The sequence below is a fragment of the Nylanderia fulva genome, unplaced genomic scaffold, assembly GCF_048542155.1.
Source record: "Nylanderia fulva isolate GAGA-0341 unplaced genomic scaffold, ASM4854215v1 Scaffold78, whole genome shotgun sequence".
NCBI classification, from domain to species: Eukaryota; Metazoa; Arthropoda; class Insecta; order Hymenoptera; family Formicidae; genus Nylanderia; species Nylanderia fulva.
Window position 1 is genome coordinate 191,271 of NW_028190894.1, and position 10,128 is coordinate 201,398.

The following is a 10,128-nucleotide window of genomic DNA, read 5'->3' on the forward strand; positions in this document are numbered from 1 at the left end:
TATAAAATATAAAAAATTATATTAAAAATATATAAAAATGAAAGTATATAAAATATAAAATTAATATATTATAAAAAATAATATAATATATAATGTAGTAAAATATAATAAAAATCTGAATTGTATTTTTTTAGATTCTTAATATTTTCAGTATTTATTTCTAATATTTTTTGTATTACACGTGCAGGCAAAGTGGCACTTTGTGTGCGTGTTTTCTGTGCGGAAAGCGGCCGATTTCCCACGACGCCATCTAACGGCGACACGGTGCGGGAATAGCCGTGTTCAAAGTCATTGTCCACGGCTAAAGCCGTGGGCAAAACATTACCCACGGCTTTAGCCGCAAGATGATGGCGTGCGATCGGCCACCTCGTGCACAGAAAACGCGCACAAAGCCACTTTGCCTGCACTTGTAATACAAAATAGTATGTGCATCACGTGCGGATTGACAATTGTTCACTTGTGTAGGATGGTTGCACTCGCCTTCGGCTCGTGCGTCCATCCCCCGCACTCGTGACCAATTGTCAACTTTCCGCACTTGATACACAATATACTATTTTCATTGTGCGCATGACCTTAAGGAATCGTAAATCGCCATTTCTATATCCATGGCAACGCTGCCGGATGTTGGTGCGTTCATTTGTGTACATCTGGAAGCCCGGCGTTTCCTGTCGAGAGATACGCCATATTTATCGTGAATCGACGACACGGAGTGTTGCTTGCTCGAGAGTCTTTCACTCCGTCTTTCTTTGATTTAAGGGACACAGAGAAGATAAACGATGAGCGACATCGAGGTGAGTGCAATATTTTTTGTGAACTTACGGGAAATTTTTGTTGCACGAATGGTGACAAATGACGGCACGAACAATTTCGATGCAGCCATTATATCGATCCAGCAATGTGGTTTTATAGCCATTATCAATTTCACGCGAATGCGTAATAATCAATGTAACTCCTTTTTTTGTCTTCCAAATTAATTCCAAGACGTTTTGCAGTAAATATAATTCCAATATATCGAATTTCCAATGCGCCACATGACAATAATATGTAATAATAAAATATTAAGAGAAAATGTTATAAGGTTATAAATATTGATATTGAAGCATTTCCAGCAATTAACCGATTAATTTATGTCACTCTGATGTTTAAGAAATTATGTAGAATACAATGTCATTGTTATTGTTGATAAAATTGTAATATGAAAAAAATTCTGACATGATAACTTTAAAAGCATTTAAACTAAATATTTATACACATACAAGCACACACATATACACACATATATATATTTATATATACATATGTTGAAAATAACAGAGTATGCATTTTTTCAAAATTAAAAAATTAATGGTTGCGTTCAGCAGAAAAAGCACTTTTGTTTCTGCAGAAAAAGTTTTATAACAGTTGCAAAACTGCTTTTTGTGCTGAACACAGCCAATCTAACAATAAGAAAGTTTTCATGTTATCTCGCAATATAAAAGAACATCATCAATCTGCTGTTTACATTCAATCTGGTGTCCTAAATTATCTATTATATCATATGTGATTATTAATATTATCTTTGAAAATTTTACATCTTGCGTGTACTTTTCAGACAATATATGATATATATAAAGTGTAATGTATAACTATCTTAATTATTATTATATAAAATATACATACAATACTACAATAATAGGGACTTATACACAATAAATTATTAATAATGACACTTATTAGTGCTCCAAACAATTTTGAAAATTACATATTTCTGTGAATTTTTTGTTCCAAATAGATGATGCAACATTTTCTTTAAAACAGAAATGAGAAATTTACATTACTTTATATTATTTTAGAAGAATTTAAAATCTTTACTTTTATTATCTCACTATCATCGTCAATAATAATTTTCAATTTATATATATCATTCTTAAAAATTTTTCTACTTGTATATATTCATTTTAATTTTATAATCATTTTCTATATGAAATAAAATTCTATCAAATATTTCTTTCCTAATAATTATTATTTTTTAATCTATATATTTTAATTTTGACTTATAACTAATTTATATAAAATTTAATAATTTAAGTTATATAAGTTTATATTTATAACTTTATCTTATTAGATATAAACTCAATTAATTTTACTTAACTAATTTATTTTTAAATAAGTAAACTAATTTTTTAAGTTCTTAGATTTATATTTTAAATGTAGAAATTTATTAATTTTCTCTTATTTATACTTATAATTTTACTTTAATTTTTTAGAATTTTTTCTATTCAGTCTTTACACTTTTTTTCTAATAAATTTTACCATTGAAATTTTTTATCTTAATTTTTAATATAAATATTTTTTATTAATTTTATAAGCAACTAATTTTAACTTACAATTAGTTTTAAAAAAATCATTAATTTACCCAACCCTGTAAATACGTAATAAAAAAACGACAATAATTAAAATTTCTTTGTTATTTGTTATTATAAATTTTAAAAGAATTAAACATTTCTAATTTAATATAAATATTTTTTAAAAATCAAATTTTGATTTAACTTTAGTTAATTTATTCTTAACTTTAATCACGTCAGTGCTTTAACCGAGTTAATTTTTTGTTGATTTTATAAGCAACTAACTTTAACTTAACTTACAATTAGTTAAAAAAATCATTAACTTAACCCTATAAATACGTAATAAAAAAAGACAATAACAATAGTTTGTAATTTTTACAGAGAAGCGGCAGTCGCAGCGCGAGTCCACGAAGGCCGCGAACCGCGGACGGCGGCTTGAGGGATTCGCGATCGCACTCGCGATCGCGCAAATCACGAGAACGGAAGGAGTCGCATAGAGAGGTCAAGTACTCGAGATCGCGTAGTCGCTCGGTGTCGCGCGGTCGCAAATCCTACCGCGGTAGCAAGTACACAAATGTCGGTCATCGCGGAAGCAGCCGCAGCCGGAGTCGCTCGCCGTATCGTAGCAGCCGCTATTCTCGCAGCAGATCGCGCTCGTATTCACGGTCGCGGTACTCTCGTGACCGGCATGTATATCGATCGCACTCCAGGAGCCCGATGTCCTCCAGGCGACGTCACGTCGGCAATCGTGACAATCCCTGCCCTTCTCGGTGCTTAGGCGTTTTCGGACTGTCGATTTTCACTACTGAGCAACAAATTCATCATATATTTTCGAAATACGGCCCCGTCGAACGAGTACAGGTCGTTATTGATGCTAAGGTAAAGTATACAATTATTTATTTATATCCACAATACATACATATTTGACTTTGACAGCAGTTCTGAAAGAAGTCTCAAGGTTAACTTTAAAATCTTAAATGGAAACATGCATTTTTATTATATCATCTTCTACCAATTAATTGGAATAATTTTTGTCTGAAATATTTTTTCTGAAAATACCTCCATTCACTTTAACATGTTTTTGAAATGAAAATTATTTTTTTAAATAGTTGATCTTGAGACTTCTTTCATAACTGCTGTTAAGGTCAAATATGTATCACCATTTCTTATATTATTGTTAAAACCCTACAACTTTTGTTTAAAACATTTTTATCTGTCGTGCTTAGTTTTCAAAATATTTGACATGTGTGGGTGGTTTCAGATACCCTGTATATATTGTCAAAAATAGAACACATGTTTATGTAAACTTTGTTTAAAATGTGTACAATCATGTCCTAGAACACTGACATTCCTCTTGAAATATCCTGTTATATTTATAAAAAAAATTAGATTAATTTTTAAATGACCTTGAAAAATTATCTTACAATAGTTAAAATTCAAGATTATCAACTTTTTTCTCTCTTGAAATCTTTTGTATTAGCACTTTTTTCATTACTTTTTTTCAATAAAATAAATTGATATGCAATCATTTTATTTATATTTATGAAAAACTGTAGACATTCATCTTTCCAACACAATTTTTGTTTTCTCAATAATGAATGCATTAAAAAATGACAGCTGATTAGTTTCAGCAATTTCCTGTGGGACACCCTGTACATATAAATTAAAAATTATTACAACTTGGTGAAAGTTAATGATAACAATAATATATTAAGAGTTTAACAATAATATAATTGCGTTTAAATCACATTTGTTCTACAGACTGGAAGAAGTCGAGGATTTTGTTTTGTATATTTCGAATCGTCAGAGGACGCCAAAGTGGCTAAGGACCAATGTACAGGCATGGAAATTGATGGAAGAAGAATAAGGGTAGATTTCTCTATCACACAGCGTGCTCACACCCCGACACCAGGAATATACATGGGAAAACCTACGCATCTGCACGATAGAGGATGGGATGGACCTAGACGTAGAGAGTAAGCGAGAGTAACCAATAATTCAAATTTTTTTACGATTTAAAGAAATAATTATAAATTCTCACATATTGTTCTTTTCTTTCTTTGCTCGCATTGGAAACTAGAATCAGTTATAGAGGAAGCTACCGTCGCTCTCCCAGCCCATATTACAGCCGCCGACGTTCTCGCTACGATCGTTCCAGATCACGTTCTTATTCACCACGTAAGTACAATTTCCTTTAGTTAGTATTGTAATATAAGCAGTCTGCATTGATACGTTTCATTATAATATTGAAATATATGTTAAAACATATGCAACACCATATTTTAGAATATAGAACTTTTATATAAAATTTAAAAAAATTGATATCTGGCACTAGCACTATCATGTAACATATATTTATTCTTAGCTAAATATTTAATTAATTATTAAATTGATTTTATTTATGCTTTATGTTATATACACATAATTTTACATACATTTTGTGCTGATGAAAATTTTATAATAAATAATTCCATAACAATAAATATTTTCATAATTATATTTTATAATATTTATACACTATTTAAAAAAATATAGGAAACTTTTCATCCTAAAAATTATGCTATTTTTAAATCGCCGGAACTCGGCGAAAAATCATGTAATTTTAAGGAACAAAAATCATGTAATTTTACAGACTTATGCAAACTTAAAATATTTATTATGCAAAACACAAAGGAGGTAGTTCAAACTGATAGTATTAAATGTATCGGCATATTTTATAATTCTCAAAACAGAAGATATTGATAATCCTTTTTGATGAGCGTTTTTATTAAATTAAGAATTGCAGAATAAAAAATACTCATGCTGCAATGTTACGTTTGGATTCATATTTTTGCAGACTGCTTATATTTCTAATTCGACCCGATAACATTAATTGGATTGCAAAGTCAATCTTGAAGTTAGCGAGAAAAAATGGCAGACGGATGCGTGTCAGAGAAATGCATTCAATAAATCGTACGGTAGTAATTAAGCAGCAATCCGCAACTTGCGTAACAAAATCATGGTTTTTTGTTGCTTAATGAATTTCAGGTCGGTATTAAGTGACACGAGTGTGATGCGAGAGGCCAGGTGTTTTGGGAGAGCCCTTGACTTTGACCCAAATATTTCTCTTCTAACAACGGGTCAAAAAAGAATTTATATTAAAAAAATATGTTAATAATTGCTATTCTTACCTTACCAAATTTCTGCATCCTAGATAAATTCAGTTATGCAACATTTAAATTGCAATAATTATATAAACATCAATTTTGACATTTCACGTTGACAAAGTGCAAAATATAAATAGTAAAATGAAAAAAACATAGCATATTATCTGCATAAAAATCAGTAAGGTTGGAATAGATACACGAAACCTTATTTTCATAAGTTGATATTTCTTCCGAATAGTATTATATGAAGATAAGGTTTAAATTATGTAAAAATAATGGCTATAATGAGAACGCTGGAATATGATTGAGTGCTCGATGTTTTCTCGATTGCTAGCTTACAGTTGTATTCCAGCTGTTGAGCTGAATTTGATAAAAAGTATGGCGATATTCTTTCCACCAAAAAAAGCAAGAAAACGAAACGAAAAAAAACAAAAAAAAATAATAATGAACCTCAAATAAAAATAAGTTCTCTAACCTGTTTGTTTGTTTATAAGGTTTTGAATCAAGAGGTATTGGATGATAGAGGGAAGTTTGAAGTTTCTCTCGCTCTGAAAAAATGAGTTTTGAAAAATTGAAGACAAGATATCCGAAGACACGTTTATCTTGCTCACATTGTCAAGAATCTGAAGGTTTTCTCGGTTGCTTGTGACAAAGAATATGATCTGCAATTCATTTCCGGCTGAGAAGTCTCAAGCTTAGAAGAGAACTTCAAGCGCTCAGTAATGCAAGTCCGAAGACAAGTCGAGTTGATCGTCAGAGCCCCCGACCGGGACGGAAACGAAATCGTTTGGTTGGGGGTGAAACAGGGCCGAGAACGTGTTTCCGAAAATATTCAAGAAGCATCGAAATATATATTTCATATAGGGATGAACGTAAGGTGCTCCCAAACCTTTATACCGATCATATTCTTTATCAGTTGGTTTGGTTGCTATACGCCATTTTATTCGCATCAAAGAAATATATATATGTATATGTGTGTGTGTATATATATATATATATATATATTGAAAATAAAAATAAAAAATTGTGTGCCTCTACCATGTCCTCCCTCCACCATCCTAAGACCTCTCCAGGAAAACATCGTTCTATTATGAATTTTATCTATCCAATAACTATCCAATAATAATCAGACTATCATATTTCATCAATAAATGTTTTTCTACCATGACCGACTAATCCCTTTTCTTTTTATTACATTATGATCTGTGTGATACAAGTTGTCCAATAGGAAATTGCTCACATTGTCAAGAATCCTAACTAAATTTTATTATTTTTTAATGCATGCAGTTATTGAGGAAACGAAATTGTGTTCAAAAGAGGAAAGTGCAGTTTTTAATGGATATAAAAATGTTTGTATACCAGTTTATTTTATTGAAACAAAGTGCTAATAATCACATATATAAGCTAATGATAAATATTTTCAGTGTGCACCATTTGAATTTGTACAAACTTCTGTTCTTTTACGAAAATTCGTAAAAACTTTTTCTAACGGCATTTTTTATTTTTTAAATAACTACTATTAAATCTGGCACTGTTAAAAATATTTATCATTAGATTATGTGATTATTAGCACTTTTTTCATTACTTTTTATTAGTAAAATAAACTGGTATACAAACATTTTATTTATATTCATTAAAAACTGCAATTTCCTCTTTTCAACACAATTTTGTTTTCTCTACTGCATGCATTAAAAAATGACACTGATTATATAGTTTTAGCAATTTTCTTATGGGACACTATAATCATTTTTACATTTATGGTAAAAGGAATTCTAGTTCTAGATTAATCTATTTCAATAATTCTGCATTATCGTCTCTTTACAAATTTATAGATTTTAATCTTATGTAGAAGTATGATATATATAAAATATCTAGAAATCCGTGTGTGTATATATATATATATATATATATATATATATATATCAACCTGATCTAAAATATATAATAATAAAACCAGCTTTCAATAAAAACAAAAATCCTCGAATTCGTAGATCCCAATGTGTTATAAATCATTCCATAAAATTTTAATTTAATTTAAAGCGAGAAAAATAAGTATATTTTTTTAAGTATAATCAAATTTTCGTTAAATAATTTTACTATTAGCATTACTATAGTTAACTATATCGTTCTTTTATAATTACTAGACAAAACAAGCGCGCGCCATTGATTTTATGTACTTTGATTTCATATATATTATTTTGAACAACTGTCAAACTATTAAGCTTCGCAATGATTGCTGTTTGATATAAATATAATAAAGGTACAATTTCATGCAGACGCTCGACGCTCATTTTTAGCGTCAAATCTGGTCACATGGTAGATTTTTAAATTCCCGCGTCGAGAGATAAAAGCTAAACTATGTTTAGCTTTGACATTCGACGCTCATTTCAGTCAATCCAGTGAAAGTCAATCTACCTCGTGACCAGATTTGACGTTAAAAATGAGCGTTGAGCGTCTAACAGTTTGAAACTGCTCTTAACGACACCGTACAACCACTTACAACTACGTTTACGCAATTGTAGAACAGACTTTACGATAGATGTAGATGGGCTTTAGCTTGGGTCTACAATGAGAGTTTTAAGACTTAAGGGTCGACAGGCGACATGGTAGAGACGCCTATCGGCCGGGAATTACAGATTCTTATTTTCCAGATATTAGCCAAAATATTGAATGAATCTTATTAAATTTAGGATATTCTTAATCAGTAAGCTCATTTGTAGTCCTCTAAAGAGCTATTTTATGAAAAAAAGAAAAATAAAAATTTTTAATAAACTTGGGGGAATGCGCAGCTAGGAACGGGTAAGGTTGGGTTAGCCGCGAGTCCGTATTTTATTTATTATAAATTTTTAAGAGCGAAAATGTAATATCCGGCCTTTTAGAGGACTGCTTTATTATATAAAGAATATATTAAAAAAAAATTCACGAAGTTATGTCACTTATTTTATGAAATATCTGGACGATAAGATTCTCACTAGATTCATAAGGAGCAGGGGAAATTTCTGTGGTAACATACTGACTGCTTGACAAGGAGAGAGCATCATTCCATCTTTGTCTCTCTTACATCGCATATGTAGTAGCGTCCATGTAGGTACAAACACTAATACGTGAGCACACGGATGCAAATATTGAGAGATAATGTCAGCAAAAAGGCTATCATATTATTTTTATTTTTTTGTATATGTATGCATATGTAAATAAAGAACAAAAATAAAAACTATTTTAAATAATAAGAATCTATTTGTGTGTGTGTGTGTGTAATTAAAAATTAATAAAAAAATTAAAAAATCAATTTATATACCATATATTTTTTTTATATCATATAAAAAAATCCTAAAAATTACTTAAATTTTTCGTAGATCCTCGATTTTTTTTTATTGCTTCTAAACATTCAGCTAAAAGAGCAGTTGAGACTATTCGAATAAAAAATATTTCATTTTATTTTTTGCAAATAATATAATATATTTTTTATTTAGGAGTCCAAAAATATATGTTACGCATAAGTTATTTATAATTTTCGTTCAAATTAAAAGAATATTGTATTGAATATATTGTAATGCATATACACATTAATTTTTATTAACAAAATATATTGGAAATAAATAAATATATATATATTTATAGAAATATATTTTTTATATAGGCGATAAACTTAAATATTTGATTTTGAAAATATTTTAATCATTTTACAACTACACATACTATAAATATATAAATGCAAAATAATTCCGTAAATAAATTTCAAGTAATAAATCAATTGCACACATGCACACAGCTTTTTTTTTTTTTTTTTTTTTTAAGTCAGGAAATTTGCCTAAACCAAACTTCGCGTCCTGACTCTTGAGGGAGGGCCAGGAGGCTTCGTGGTGGATTCCCGTCCGTAGTATCCCGAGGGACTATCGGACGGGGTACCGACCTAAAACCTGACTATAGCCCCTGGTCGTTGACAGGTATTGTCCACCGCGGAACCGCTAACGCATTACTTCACGGTGGACACCCATGATCTGATCCTGTTAAGGATACATTTCCGGGCAACTAAGTTGGCCGTCCAATACCCTCACCCCGAGAGGGTAAATAAGAGTGAGCCGGGCTATCAGCTCACCCCCGGCCATCCCGAGGCCAACGTGCAATGAAATTGGAGCCCCCACTCCTTTCCCTGCCGGCCTGGTTGGCGAGATGACCGCAGCCATCAAACCTTACATGAATTGACGTCACAAAACGTCACCAACTACGTGGACAAACATGTATACACATATATACACGATCCACAAAAAACCAAGTAAGGGCCACAGGCCCAGCCCTCTAGAGGCCAACATCGAAGGCACAATGGCCGACCACAAGTAAAGGGTGGTGAAAGATGTTCACACCACCCATTGACGCGAGACAAAGAACTAAGACAAAACATAAACTTGACGCGGACAAAGAGGCCGCGGAGTCACCTTTCGGCAACCTCCCCGACGCTCCAAACCCATCGCCGCTACCTACTATGGACATAACAAAATACATTAAACATTAGCCGACTGCTGAGGCAGCCTCGATCTCCATAGGTCGTCCCCCGTCGGGACGGCCCGGAGCCTGGCGCCTATCGCGCACCCCGGTATTTCGTTGCCCGGGTGAAGGGGGGAGCGAACCACACCCCCGTCCACCCAGGACATGGTCAG

At 31.7% G+C, this 10,128-nt stretch overlaps 1 protein-coding gene across 2 annotated transcripts; it reads left to right on the plus strand.

The window, feature by feature from the left end:
• The first annotated feature begins 628 nt into the window (after nucleotides 1-628).
• On the plus strand, nucleotides 629-6,638 carry tra2 (transformer 2). 2 transcript variants are annotated; one of them, XM_085489045.1, is made up of 5 exons: nucleotides 629-791; nucleotides 2,706-3,203; nucleotides 4,086-4,300; nucleotides 4,405-4,502; nucleotides 5,352-6,638. In XM_085489045.1, the coding sequence occupies exons 1-5, from the start codon at nucleotides 777-779 to the stop codon at nucleotides 5,360-5,362; spliced, it is 837 nt and encodes a 278-aa protein (XP_085345171.1). In that variant the 5' UTR covers nucleotides 629-776; the 3' UTR covers nucleotides 5,363-6,638. The 2 variants fall into 2 exon arrangements, with proteins under 2 accessions (XP_085345171.1, XP_029159713.2); XM_029303880.2 differs by having other exon boundaries at nucleotides 5,965-6,638.
• Nucleotides 6,639-10,128: the final 3,490 nt, after the last annotated feature.